Source organism: Mauremys reevesii, linkage group 12, assembly GCF_016161935.1.
Source record: "Mauremys reevesii isolate NIE-2019 linkage group 12, ASM1616193v1, whole genome shotgun sequence".
NCBI lineage: Eukaryota > Metazoa > Chordata > Testudines > Geoemydidae > Mauremys > Mauremys reevesii.
The window spans coordinates 15,526,359-15,541,321 of record NC_052634.1 but is presented as its reverse complement, the minus strand read 5'-3'; the positions used below and the strand labels follow the sequence as shown (position 1 = coordinate 15,541,321).

General features: G+C 51.7%; 1 protein-coding gene across 4 annotated transcripts in view; it reads right to left on the bottom strand.

Moving 5' to 3' along the window:
* The window catches only part of KIRREL3 (kirre like nephrin family adhesion molecule 3), a 262,110-nt gene that overhangs the window by 49,300 nt on the left and 197,847 nt on the right, over positions 1-14,963 (bottom strand). For 3 of the 4 annotated variants that reach the window (XM_039496138.1, XM_039496139.1, XM_039496142.1), the window contains 3 exons: positions 11,371-11,471; positions 8,023-8,221; positions 6,400-6,435 (listed from right to left, as the gene is read on the bottom strand). In XM_039496138.1, the coding sequence (XP_039352072.1) occupies positions 6,400-6,435; positions 8,023-8,221; positions 11,371-11,471 (336 nt within the window). The remainder of the gene's footprint in view (positions 1-6,399; positions 6,436-8,022; positions 8,222-11,370; positions 11,472-14,963) is intronic. The other variant, XM_039496141.1, reaches the window with a different exon arrangement.

The window sequence follows — 14,963 nt, the reverse complement described above, 5'->3', positions numbered from 1 at the left end:
CACTTGATGATTCCCTGTTCTGTTCATTCCCTCTGGGGCACCTGGCACTGGCCACTGTTGAAAGACAGGATACTGGGCTAGATGGATCTTTGGTCTGACCCAGTATTGCCGTTCTTATGTATGTCCCTCCCTCCCCGCCCCCGAAACCTAGGGGCAGAGGTGAAAGTGGGCCGCTGTGGCGTACTGGTAAGAAGTGGCCGCCACTACTGGCCTGTACGCAGCCGAATGCTCAGCTCCTCTCCAGCTGTGGGGTTGGTTTTCCTTGCTGCTGATGTGAGGAGCGGTTAGGGAAACAAGGCCCTTCGACTTGGCAAATGAGCCAATTTGATCTGGAATCACGGAGAGAGAATGAATATATGAAATGCCACAGTGCCACTGGGAACGCTTCCTTCTCGCTGCACCTTGACTCTTTTGTGTGCGCCCTCCTGGGGGGCTTTCCCCAGTCACCGCTGTCTGTTGTTATTACAGGACCCACTGGAAATCCTTAGTGCTCCCTGCATAAATCAGCTGCTGCCTCGAGGCTGCGGGTTTGTGACACTCGCAGGTGATGTTTGGATTTGGAGAACGTAGACTGGGCTCACAAAACACCTTCTCCTCTAATCTAAACCTGACGCTTTCATTTTCCCCAGAAGCAAGTCAAGCTGGAGCTAAGGGGAGGGCTGTGCTCGGTGTAAGGACTGATCAAACCTCCCCAAGCTTATGGTGGCGACATGAGAGAGTTGCATGGGGTAAACAGTAACATGGTAAATTGATCTGGAGTAGCCCCATCTGTAACAGCACCACCATGCTGTTCTACTGTCTCAAACACAGGAGATGGGGGGAACCTGGAGAAACCGCAAGCAGGAAGCTTAGCAGGGCCGGATTGATAGTCCACTTCCAACCAGGGGCTTATGGGATGGGAGTGGAGGACCATCGTGTCTCAATTTTATGGGCTGCCCGTGGCTACGTGTCTCCACCGCAATACATATTATCAGCAACCCTGGGCTCTGCTCTGTAGCTCAGGGCAGCTTCATCACGTGGCAATGACCGTGGCATGGGGCTGTATGAACAGGGAGCATGGCAAGGGGAAAATCTGCACTCAGACCGAGTTGAAGTTTTGGTGAAGACAATCTAAACTGTCCAGCCCTAATGAGTTTGGGTTAGGAATAATTTATTCTGGTTTGGATAAAACCGATTTGCAGTAGACTTAATCTAGATCAATACATGCCACTCTTAAACCCAAATCAGTGTCCACCTAGTAGTTTGCATGACATCGGTTTAAATAACTGCAAGCGAAATCAGTTTCAATACACGCCTGAAGTCCAATTAGTGCCACTTTCTCATGCAGACACATTCTAAATGGCCTGTTTACTCTGTCCTGGGCTATGGTGCCATCACAATGTGTGTGCAATCATAGAATCATAGAATATCAGGGCTGGAAGGGAGGAGGTCATCTAGTCCAACCCCCGCTCAAAGCACTGATATCCAATCCACTGATATCACCAGGATCTGTCTCTTTCCCCCTCTCCGCTCTTTTGCTCAGGCCCGATCTACACTACAGTATGACTTTGGTATAACTACGTTGCTCAGGGTTGTGAAAAATCCACACCCCTGAGTGACAGTTATACCGACCTTAACACCACAGGTAGACAGTCCCTCTCATGAAGGTGGATGAACTGAGACGCCCTCCCATCAGCGTAGTGTCTTCACTGAAGTGCTACAGCTGTGCCAATGCAAAATTTTAAGTGTAGACCTGCCCTCAGTCTCGTCCAAATGGATCAACACCCAATACCACGGCCCCAGTGCCACTAACCCAAGTTCAGGCTGAACTTTCAAATCCATGGCATTTGAGTGGGCTCAGAGTTAGGCAAAAAGATCTTTGCCCATCCCTAGTTCATCTTGAATTTCTGGCACCGACGTAAAGTGGAAGCTAATCCTCACAGCCCTCCCTTTTCAAGAAGTGGAGGGATTAATCAGTGAAAATAAGTTACTTTCTAGATGCAAATTGGTTCTGCTCATGCGGGTCTGCCTTGTAAATGAACAATTTGCTAGGAAGTCTAGGGGAAAAAAATGTCCCCATGGTTCACTCTCCTGTGCAAATGGAGATTGTTAATACTGGTGGACACAGATCCATAGATTATAAAACCAGAATGGACCACTGTGATCACCGAGTCTGACCTTCTGCATAACAGAGGCCAGAGGACTTCCCTGAATTAATTCCTGTTTGAATAAAAGCAGATTTTTTAGGAAAACATCCAGTCTTGATGTAAAGATCGATTTGCACATTGAGGACATGAGATCGAACAACAGACCTTCCTGGAAACCCAAGGGAAGTGACTTAGGGTAAGAGTGAGCATCCACTAAGAGTGTCGGAAGGGTTCTCCTCTGACTGATCTAGGTCAAAGGTCAAATTGAAAAGGTCAGAGGCCAAGCCGAGAGCTTATTGCAAGTTGAGCAGGGAAATGATCTTTCCAGTGGCCCATGGTGCGACTTGCAGTTACTATTAGTCTAGGAGGGGATCAAGGTCAAGCCTCCATCTGTTCAGAACCCTTGGACACCTCTGTATATTTCACTCTCCTCCCTGTAGAAGTAAAGAGGGCAGAAGGGGATGTCCAGGCGGGGTTGTCCTGTCTCACTGGCTCCCCTAGGCATTTGTTGTAGTTCTCAGCCCACACAGGGGTGGATAGTTCCCTCCAACTGCCAGTCTAGGCTGGTCTTGGCAGAGCCACGGGGGTGCATAACACGAGAGACCATTCAGGGCAGCCAAGGGATTAGGGGAGACACACGCACTATTCACCATGGACACTGGTTTCCATTGACTGCTCTTTGGGTGCTAAGGTGGTAGGGCAAGAAGTGTTATAGAAATGCCCATGAGAAAAAACCTAGCAGTCACTGATCCCATCTACATCTTTAAGGTCAAATAGTTCTGGCTATTTCAAGGGTCCTTAGCTCATTCACTGTTTTAGAGCATACACCAGCTATCACAGGTGTATTCCCCTGTTTTCTTTTGCCCTCAGTAGGGCTGGACAAGCAATTTACTGGATGGATTGAGCCTGTTTCTTCTGTTTGCGGATTATCTGCAAACAGATTTAATCTTCATTATTTAGGTGTTTGTTTGAAATGAGTAAGTGCATGGTTTATGACAATGCATTTCAGCCCCTGGCTTGCTCGCAAGGTGTCTGCTGAATGTTGATTCACGTATGTGTAATTTGCTATTCATGCTGTGTGATTGGTCACTTCATTCACATGGTACTGTTTCTGCTCCCTGCCTGGATGACTGCCAAACCTGCAAAGAGCTTCCCCAATGACTGTGAGAACATTCCCAGCAAGACTCCTTGTGCAGATGCATATTCACATGAGCGCCCGGGACACTTCTGGCAAATATTTTTGCCCATAAAACCTTGCTCAAAGCTCACGGAAAGCACTACAAAGTGGTTGCAAGGCCCATCCACGGGTGTATATTTACAGTCACTGTTTGAATGGATGTTTGCAAACATTTCCAGCCAGCTCTATGCCACAAAATTGTACCTGAGATCATCTCTGAGGGCTTTGAATGAATACACACTAAGATCTGGTGTTAAGGTCAAGGACTAGCAACTTTACTGAATGTTTCCAGCTGGGCTCAATGCTTGCAGCTGAAGTCATTGAATGTAACCATCCCCTTGCACGGGTCAGCGATACAGGTTGAACCAGGGCCCTTCAGCACCAAAGCACAGTCCTCTACCACTCAAGCTAAAGCAGTAAAGCTCCTTTTGTCAGTAGCAGTAGTAGGCTGTCATCCTCTTGTGGACCAGCCACAAGCGAGGGCTATGACACACTTTGCCAGGAGAGAACACTCCCTAGTATCATATCCAGTGGTGAGCTGGAGCAGGTTCCCACAGGTTCTCAAGAACCGGTTGTTAAAATTAGACCTCCATGGAGAACCGGTTGTTAAAGGGCCAGGGGGTAGGCAAAGAACTCTGGTCCGTGGGCCGGACCATCCTGTTGCTCCCAGGATTCCCAGCTGGGGAGGCTGAGGCTCCCCCGTCCCTTCCCCCGCATCCCCCCAGCTGCAGCGTAGCCAGCCACCGGCACCAGCTGAGCAGCTCAGCTGAGCTCTGGAGTCGTCCTGCTGCCACTTTTTGAATGGCCCAGCAAGGTGTGTGTGTGGGGGGGGGGGAGAGGGGGCTGCTGCAAGCTCCAGGACTGGCCAGAGGGGAAGGGGCAAGTGGGGCAATTGTCCCAGGCCCTGCAGGGGCCCCCGGCCCCACGAGGATCTCTCCCCTGGCCCCTCCCTCGCTCCCCCCCTTAAATCAGAACTTTTTATAGGGAACCGGTTGTTAAGATTTTGGCAGCTCATCACTGATCATATCCCAGCATGCATCAAAATTTGGTGTACAACTTCCCTGCTGGTTGTTCTAACATCCTGTCCAAGAATACTGAGAGGGACCTGCCCCGGAGAACGTTACATCCAGCTTGTCCCCATCTACAGCAGATCCCTACCTTGACTTGGATCAGTCAGATTTACTCCCAGACTCCTAGCCTTCCAGACTGTATTGCAAGCATATTGGAGACGAGCGCTTCTCTTAACCCTAATTTACATATGGCACGGCTAACTTGCCCTTTGCTGGACAATCACAGTGTCTGCAAATCTCACCACCTTGCTGGACACTGTTCCTTCTGGGTGACTTGCTGTGTCAAGGGCTCCAGATTGCTCCCGACACAGCCGCTGGTGGCACTCTATCCCCTCCATGACTCCTGGGTAGATCTGAGATGGCTACTTTAAGCTGCTGAAACCAGCTTAATGGGCCGGTAGCACCTGTGAGCCTTCCTCATATGCCCTACACTCAATTCCCCAAGCCCTGCTTCCTTGTTTACAGTGAGTTCCTAAATATGGCTGCTGAAGCCTCCACCTTCTCTTCCGCTACTTATCTAGCATTCTGCTTCCAGACAACTCTGCCTGCTGGTGGCCATCTATCGCTCATCAGCTCTGCTGTGCATGCAGCCTGCATTTTGCTATCCCCAATATCCAACTGGCACCCTTGTGTTCTGTGTGCAGCAGTTTTACCAAATGAGGTTTCAAATTTGAGCAAACTCTTAGAGTTATGACAAACTTGTCTCCCTCAAGCCAGTCTTTGTAACATTGCACCAAACTGCCTTTGAATTGATCCTGCTAATACCACGGACACATCTCGCCATGTTCTACTGCACGTACACCGTGTCCTTCACTGAGAAGGCTCGTGCCTTCGCTTAGATGGATGGTGTCCATTAGAGCTTGTGGGTGGGTTGATATAAGCAATAATGCACGGGAAAGTCAACTGATTAGAAACATGAGAGGGTAAGGGGTGAGCCATGGACATCCAGGGAGAATTAGAAGGGAGGTTTGGTCACTCACTTCTTTGAGCAACCTGAATGGGAACATCTTGTGCTAGGCAAAGCTCATGCAGACGATGAAAACTCATCGTGAAGAGCAGACATCACAGAGCTTCTGCAATTACTTGTTCCTCCTAGAGAAACAAGGAATGCCAGGTGAGTGGAGAGATGGGAGCCTGGAGACACTGTCAATGCCTTCTAGTTCAGCATCAAGGGAGCAGGGAGTGAGATCCAGAGGCAAGTGAGGGACTCTTAATGATGGGGTTTGGTCCTAGATGAGTGATGTGGCCAGCAGCTGATGGAGCAGGACACAGGGAATGGGAAAAGCTGGCTCCTGGCAGAGATAACGCCAAGGGCTCTCCTGGGATGGAAAACACAGTTACAATGGAAAGGCACAGTGAGATGGTCAGGTGGCCAGGGATGGTAATGGGTAGGCCAGCAGTAACAGTGAACAGAGCTGACAAAGAGCCCAGTGCTGCAATTTGCTGACTCAGCAGCTCCAGTCCCCCAGGAAGCCTAATCCACACTTCATGGAGGGTGCTGTGGCTCGGGGAGATGAGAAATACAACTAACAACAGTTTGTGATGAAGGCAATGCATCCTGCAACTGTCTGCCCCATTTCAGGTCCATACCTGTCCCACCTAATGCTGACAGTAGCTAACTCCCTCCCACTAAGGTGGGGAAAGGTGGCTGGAAGTTCATTGCCCCTCTCAAAATTCACTGGTTTACCTGTGTGTTTCCCCATAATAATACTTAGCATTTATACAGAGCATCTTGTCTGTAAACCCCACAGCACGTTACAAAAGGGTCTAAGTATTAACAGATGAGGAAACTGAGGCACCAAGAGGTCACATGCAGAGCTGGGACTAGAATCCAGGGCTCCTGACTCCTAGTCTGTGCCTTGTCCACTGGTGCATGCTGTCTCTCAGAGCCTTTGAGAGAGCTCTTCCTGCCCTCCTGCTGTCTGTCTCAGGAAAGGTAAAGCTAGAAGGAGGCTGCTGAATGCTAAGGTGTGATAACGCAGCTGGGGGCAAGTCACATATTCACCTTCAGCTCATGATTCCATACCTGCTTCCATACCAGCTCCTGATTTCATTTCCGTACCTGTTTGAAAATAAAGCAAGCGTCTACAGCCTTGCCAAGCCCAAGTGCACGTGTCAGTATTGCTGAGCAGGCAGGCTCTTTGCTGCTGGAGGATGCAATGGTGCATGGAAGTTCCCCTGAAATAAGTATTCTCTTCCAACCTAGTCTGAGGTTCCACTGCATGGGGACCGGGAGCTACCATCTGGCACTACACTGCAGATTGCTGCTGGGATATGACTTCGGAGTAGTGTAGAGACCCCACCTCATGGATTCAGCACCGTTGTGCAGTAGGGACAACCACCAGGATTCATCTCTGCTTTCCTATAGGTTCAATCACTGGGAATCACTCCCCTGGGCTGGGATCTAACTCAGCTGCCATGTCACCTGCTAGAACCCTTCTCCATCCCCAGCAGAGTCATCAGTGCCCTTGTAGGACCCAACTAAAGCATCCTGAATGGTCACCCACACCTACTGGTGTCCAGCTCCACTCTGTGCAGTGTCACGGGCTGGGACCCAGACCCGTTGCCCTGCAGAGATGCCCACTGGGAACTCACCTCATTGCCACGCACAGGCTCTGACTGCCAGACGATCAGAAAAAACACTGTCTGTTTGCACTGGAAGAAGCGCGAGGCTAATTTTGAGGGGTTCATTTAGCTCTGATTTAATCTGGATGGCAGCTTTACCCATATAAATCAGAGCTTAATGAGAACAATCCACCTGCCTGCCTGGGCATTTAATAACAGACTAGAACTGGAGTCCCTCCAGGAGCAAAACATTCTCTACAAAGGCAGAGCCCCCAACGTGGAAGCCTCCAAACTGCCCCAGAATTACTCAGAGAGCTGCTTAACCTTTTCTAGGAGCTACCCTTCCCTCCCACTCTGGCTGCCGTGGGTTCCATCTGTCCAGCCCTCCCCAAACCTGCATCTGGCATACCAGCCGATGGGCACTCTGCTTGTACAGCAGGGTGGCCCACTTGGGTCTGTGTCCTGCTTCACTGTGTGGGCACAGAGCAACGAGATGCAATAGCGGGCACTGAGCTGCTGTCAGCTTGCATGGCGTGGACCCAGTCAGAATTGCTGACCAGGTTTCCTTAGCAGGCTCTGCCGCCACAACAAATTTGTGCTTTGGGCCCTCTTTTATGCGGACGGTCACTGGAGCATGTAGCCTCCTCCAGTCCTCAGCAACAGCATTGCACTGTGCGGTGGAACAGGGGCTTCTGAGCAGTGCACACATCAATTAACTCCCAATGGTCTTTACTCTTCCACTTCTGCTTCACTTGAGAGGGCTCAACGCTGAGCCAACACCCCTTGACTTCAATGAGTGAAAAGGGCGTTTACAGACTCGGACCCAGTGTGAGCTACTGACACCTCCCAGTCGTCACATTGTGCAGCCGGCATTGGCTCTGCAGAGTCTCCCAGGGACCTAAAGCTTTGGGAGCTAGGGCCATTCAACAAGCCTTCCCAGTGTCTTCCTAAAACGTCCCAGTTTCCCTTTGAAATGTCTCCTGGATATCATAGCACCTCCCTGGTCTTCCGGAGCAGCCAGCTGCTAATTCCCAATGCCCAGGAGCCCCTGCTGGTTTCTAAGCACCGTGTCTGTGGCTCCCACCTTGTTCTTTCAGCCGGATGATCTCAGTGTCTGAGCCGAAGCTGTTCCAGGCGGTACAGTTGTAAATGGTCTGGAAATCGGCTCGGACAATGTTGCTGATGGTCAGCGTCGAGATGACGCCTTCCTCTGTGCTGACCGTCTCCACCGTGTAGCGCCCTGAGGTCCCAGACTCCAGCACGTTCTCCTTCCAGGACCAGGCCTGCAAATCAACAAGAGGGGTTAGTTGTGTTCATTTAGGGCCTGATTTTTTTTTAGAAGAGCCTCAACTTGCCCTGGGGTCTGCACCCCTAAGTAAAAGTGGGCACAGACTGTAGCCTGCGGCTGTCTAATGTGCAAGGGGAATCAGTTAGGGGTGGGACTTTCAAAAGCGTTTACAAGACTTAGGAGCATGAGTCTCACTGAAAGACACAGGAACCTATGCTCCTAAGTCACTTAGGTGCTTTGGAAAATTCCACCCTGGACATCGAAGTGCCAGTGGCTACAATGCAGCCGCTAATGTTCAAATGCAGTTGTTCTAGGTGTAAACTGAGGCAGAAATTCAGAAGCCAATCAGCAAGATACCCAGATCTGGCGCTTCTTGTCCAGTTCTACTAAGGGTAAGTGGTGTAGAGAATTTTACAGCAGGCCCTGTGTTTGCTATACTGGGGAAATTGAACAGACAGCTTGGCTTGAGACTGGAATGATTCCAATGCTGTAAAAATGCATTCGCGTTCAATGGGAGGGACACGGCTGGATTCTATTCTGCTTCATGCGTCGTCAACCCAGCTGCCAGCTCACTCCAGCCTTCAGACTCTTTCCTGGGTCGGGGGCAGAAGGATCCCCGGGCGCTGGATTTTCTGATCCCAGGTGCAGTTTGTAGCACTGGCCCTGAATGTTAGCAAATATTCCTGACTTGTAACCTGTGTCTCGCTGTCTGGGCTCAACGAGTGGGGACGAATATGGAGCCTCACAACCAAGATCCTTACATTTGCTGCAGTGGCAGCTGAATTCTGGTGCTTTAGGAGCTGTGGGGGCATTCTGTGCCGGGGTGGGTGTGAATGCGATCAGAGACCTGGTCAAACTGTTCATTGCAAGTTGGCTACACTCGGTGCTTCGATGACTCCCAGAACTATAGCATCGGAGCACGCACAGCACCCCTGTGCAGCAGGGCTGTGCTGTTATCCCCATTGTGTGGATGGGGAACTGAGGCCCAGAGAGACTAAGGGCTAGATTCACAAAGGGATTTAGACACCCTGCTGCCAGTGGATCTCTCAGCTCTGAGTCAGATGGCCAGGCTCCCCATGCATTGTGAGGTGGCTGGGGGGTGGGGGGTGTTAGGTGCCTAAGAAAAGGATTCTCAGAAGCCAGCACACTGAGCGGGGAGCTGCCGGAGCCAACCAGGAATGAAATGCAGAGGAAAGAGATGCGTCTTAGGGTCCAGATTCACAATGATATTTAGGTGCCTAACTCCTTTGGTCTGGGCCTTAGGTTCCTGAATGAGAGGCCGGAGGCAGGCACCTGTCTCCGCTTGGCATTCTCAGCCATGAGCCACATCCTGGAGCTGGGCGCCTAAGTTCCTCTGTGACGCTAGCTGTCTCACCACTGCACCAGCCTTTCTTCTCCGGCTAGTTTACACTGTTTGGTCACAAGTCGTATGTGACCCCATTCTGATTTCTGCCAATCAGTTTATGTGAGCAAATGTCAGCCGCTGCGGGGGGTTCAGGAACAGGGCTGGCAGCAGCGTCGGCCCGGTCTGCAGCCTATGAGCACAGCTGGGCCTCCTGATTGGCTGAGGAAGTCAGCAAGCCTGCTCTTAAACCCAACCACTGATCTCCAGCTGCTCAGTGCACATCCCCGCAGCTGCAATCTCTCCTGTGCTTGACCTTTTCCTAGCCTGGCTCCAGCCCTGATTCTGCCTTGCTCCCAGCCTTGCTCCCCTGCTTGTTCCTGCCTCTGACCCTTGGCTCTGACTCCTGGTCCCTGCCTCCAGCTCTGACCCTTGGCTCTGACTCCTGGTCCCTGCCTCTGGCTCTGATTTTCAGCACTCTTCCTGGCCTCTGACTCCAACTCCAGCCACTAGGCCTGACCGCCTCCGCTCTGTCCAGAGGCCAGTCTGCCCATATCCCAGTTCGTGACAGGGTGACTGCAAACTTCACTTCGATTATCTGCAATGTGCGATTGCTCACATAAGTCACGTAGTAGGTTTATGGCTCCCCGATTGCTCCCCTGAGTCACATGGTATTACTCCCTGTTTAAATAACTGGAAGCTTTAAAACCAGGAGAATCAGAATGGTGAATAACCAGCATCGACCAGTGAACAATGTTCATGCATCAATCCCTTTGAGCACATGTGACCGCAGGTGTTGATGTGAAGAGCAGCCTTCATCCCAACAGCCACCCATGGCCACAAATGCCCTGCACAGCAAACTGCAAGGATGTGGTTGAATCCAACAGCCATTTGGGGTTCAAACTGTGCTGCTCGTCTTTGACCAGCTCTGGGGAATAGCCTGAAAGCATGCAGCTAGGTTGTTCCATGCTTGGGGGCAGGTGTGTGAGTTATTTCATGTTTGAAGGAGTGTACATGTGAGGGATGCTGGTCTGTTGCATGCCCAGATGCTGTGATTTAAAGGCTGGACGAAGGTGTTTTCCTTGGCGACGTAACATTGGGTTTAGTACACCTCTACCTCGATATAACGCTGTCCTCGGGAGCCAAAAAATCTTACTGCGTTATAGGTGATACCGTGTTATATCGAACTTGCTTTGATCTGCCGAAGTGAGCAGCCCCCCCCCACCCCGGAGCACTGCTTTACTGCGTTAAATCCGAATTCGTGTTACATCGGGTCCCGTTATATCGAGGTAGAGGTGTATTAGAGAGAATGTGGGGGAGGGAATCATTTTTATTGGACCAGGTTCTGCTGGGGAGAGACACAAGCTCTGGAGCTACACGGAGCTCTTCCTCAGGTCTTGACCCTGGGCACAGTATACTCAAAGAAGGAGCAGCCCGGTTTCTCAGTGCATGGGATGCAGGGCTCCACCAGAACCTTTTTCCATAAGCAGCCAAGGGCTTTTTCATCCCCTGGTTACAGAACAGGCTTCATTTCTGGCTTTGCAAACCCTTGTGAATTTCCCAGCCAGTCAAATGTGCAAAGTCACTGCCTGGGGCTCCGAAGCGGCTTGCTTATTACCAAGGTGATTAAATGCCACCAGGACTTCTCCTTTAATGAATTCACACAGGATTAGAGTGTGACCCACAAGCCTAACCTCCTTCTCTAGCACAGGGCTGCCCAGGCGCTACGATGGGAGGGGCACCAGCTTCTCCCCCGCTGCACGAGCCCATTCAGTATGGAGATCAGGGAGGGGCCTACTCACGATTCGGTCTGGCGGAGGGGTGCTGCGGATGAAACACTTGATCTGTCCCTTCTCCCCATGCAGGGCGTGCTGCGTCTGAGTGCTGGAAATGATGGGAGGGCCTGAAAGAGAGAAGAAGGGGTGAAACCCGGCTGACTCCCCCCATCCCCTTCCACATGCAGGGGGACCCCACAGCAGGAAATATTGCGTGATGCTAATGAAGAGCAAGCAGCACAGTGTCCCCTCCAGGGAAGGTTTTTTGGGGGGGTGGGGAGAGTGCTATCAGAGATGCTGTGTTACAGATGCACTCTTCTCCGGAGAGAGAGATCTCAGATCAAACCTCCAGGGGAGCAGAGATCTGCAACACGGACACAGTGCTGACCAAAGATCCTGTATGGGGACCTAAAGCTCTGCTTTCAGGCCAGACTCTTCCCTTTCAGTGGGCCTTGTAGGGATACGCATCAGGGCTGTGCTGTTTCTGCTGAGCGGTGTGACACAGACCCCAGGGATCTGCATTGTGGATACACTGCTCCCCAGCTCTCTCCAAGCCCACAGTGGAATCATTGACACAAACTGTAAGAGACCCTCACTTTCCCCCGCACGGTGCTAAGCTCCGTTCTGAATTCTCTGCCGTCTCCCTGTGGGCGGCCAGCAGAGGGAGCTGATGCACAATGCAAGAGGCACCCTGTCTCTTGCTCGCCCTAGAGGCGAAAGCCCCACAGGCTCTTCTGAGCCCCTCATTATTTCTCGCTCTCAGACAGGTTTCCCCTTTGCACATGCCCACCTGTAATAAGGCCCTGTGATGAGGTCGCTCAGGGAGTGCAGTGGCAGCCTCGCCTGAGCAGCTATTCCCACGACTCAGCGCCTGCATTCATTAGGGGCCGATTACACTAATTCCTCCCCGTTGGCTTGTGGGGTGGCGGCTGAACAAGCCAGATGCAGAGGAAGCTGGCAAGGGCTGCTAGCGCCAACGGCGAGGGGTGTCAGTGTCCTGCAGACCGTACGATCCACCCCGTGCTCGGCGACTGCCCTCACGTGGCTCTCCATGCCTCCTTCGCGAGCCTGGACTCATCAGTTTCAGTCACACAGAGTGAATGTGCCATGCATGCAGCCTAGAGGCAGAACATGTCCCCGGGCCATGCCTCCTGTGTCACTTGGAAACAATAAGACCAGATTTACAAAGGGCTTTAGGTGCCTAAAAATGCAGCGAGGCGCCTAGTGGAACTTTCAGAATGTCTAAGCAGGTTCCATGCCTAACTCCCATTGTTAGAATGGTCAATGGGAGTTAGGCTTGTACCCTGCTTAGGTGTCTTTGAAAGTTCGATGAGAGATTCTAGTGGTGTCACTACGATGTAGCACAGGGGTCGGCAACCTTTGAGAAGTGGCGTGCCAAGTCTTCAGTAATTTAAGGTTTCCCGTGTCAGTAATAAAATTTACATTTACAGGGGCCCTTGACAGAACCCCAGACTGGCAGTGGGCTAAGCGGGGCCACCGGCCAGACCCTGGCTGGCAGGAGCCAGCGGCTGGATTCACCCAGGCAGGCGGCGGGCTGAGCGAGGCTGGGACCCCGGCTGGCAGCAGCGTGCCAGTAAAAATCGGCACACGTGCCATAGGTTGCCGACCCCTGATGTAATAGCTCTGCCGGCATAACCCCAGAGCCTACAGCCAAGTTTTTTCACTGGGGAAGGAAAACCACCTGCTTCAAGCGCTGGTTGCTAGGTCATAAGGACATAAGAACGGCCATATTGGGTCAGACCAAAGGGCCATCTAGCTCAGTATCCTGTCTTCTGATAGTGGCCAATGCCAGGTGCCCCAGAGGGAATGAACAGAACAGGTAATCATCAAGTGATCCATCCCCTGTCGCCCGTTCCCAGCTTCTGGTCGATGGAAAAATGCTTCTACATCGGGGGCTAGGTTGGCATAGCTACGTGCCAGAGGGTGTGGATTTTTCAAACCCCTGAGCACCATCGCTATGCCAACCTAAGCTTTAAGCATAGGCCTACCCTAGTCTGGCTTCTCTTTGATTTTAGCCACCTGCCACTCGGAGATAGATGGAAGATCTTGTAACTAAAGCACAGGTCTGGGTGTGGGGATCTGGGTTCTGATTCTGACTCTAAATCACTTTCCTTCAGTGCCTCATTTGCCCATATGGAAAATGGGCACAGTAATACAATAAGAATTGTTAGCACAGTGTTTTGAGATCCTCCAGCAGAAGGGGTTACAGAAGCGCAGAGTATTATTTAATGGTGCTACATGATTATTATACAAACAGAGCTGAGTTCATCTAGTCCATCCCCAGCCAGTGCAGGATTGTTCTCCAGAGCACATTTTTCTAGTGCACTCATATGTATAGGGGATTGTCTCTTGCATACGACAGAGCTCACTGGATACAGCCGGTTCTTCTCAGCCCATTTGTTCGATGGAGCTCCAGGGGCAAACACCAGGCCTGACATCTTTCACAGGAAGCGGGTTGGTTTTGTGCCTTTGATCAGAACAAGGGAGATTTCAACCTTGGGACTGAAAAACATTTTATTGACTTCTTTGCATTAAAAATATACACTACTTGTGGGGTGAGCGAGCCATTCCGTGGGGACGCTGGGGGTTAGGCTGCTTACTCGGTGGCTCGTTTTTCATTTGCTGCCTGCTACGGGGGGTGGATCAGGGCCCTTCATGTGTGCAGTCACCTCTGGAAGGGCGTGGGAGGTGGGGATGGAGCTGAGCTACAAAACGGTTGCAGGGCAGGTGGTAGTGGGCTCAGCCTCATCCCGGTGGGGTGTCACAGAGCGGCGCGCTCTCTGGCTCTCCAAGCACGGCATGGTTAGAACTTCACCCTCTCCCGCTCCACTGCTCCCCAGTGTCTGTGCCATGCCAGAACCGCCGCTGTCTGTCAGGCCAAGAACTCGGGAATCCGGCAGCGTTTGGTCTGCTGGGTGGCATAGGGAGGAGGGGAAGGTTAGGCTTCCTGCCACTCTCATGGCGCTCCTTTGCCAGTGCGGGAAAAGCAAATGCAAATGAGGGAACGGCTACCAGCTATGCTCTGGAGCTGCCACCGCATAATTAACTTTCTGAGGTGCGGATTAGAAAGAAAGGGGCTCGCCCTTTGACGGAGCGTGGTTTGCCTTTGGAGCATTTAACCTTCAGGGTGGGAGAGGTCAGGCCCCTAGCTCTTCCAGTGAGGACCTGGGAATGAACGGGGATCAAGGGGGAATGATTCCAGGGGAACGGAAAAAGTGCTGGCATCATAATTACTGTTTATTAGCTCCTTAATTATAATAGATTTACATTTCTGTGAGCTGCTGCTGCGGCTGCTGGCAGACAGGAAAACAGCAACAAGCCAGGATGCAGGCATGGTTTGTGCATCAGGGTAAAGGCAATTAGCTCCTCTGACAGGGGGGATGAGGCAAAGGGGCTGCGGTTGGCAGGATGCAGGCTGCCCCTGAACTAAACATTCTGCACGCTCGCTTCTTTCCCAGCTGAGCTGGAACGTGCTCTGAACGCCCATGGCATGGCGGGGCCGCTCTGCCAAGCGTAGCAAAGTGGACTGGCAGAGGCAAGACCGGTGGGCCATACTTTGCTCCTAATGACCAACTGGGCTGCTGAGCCTTGTTTTGAAT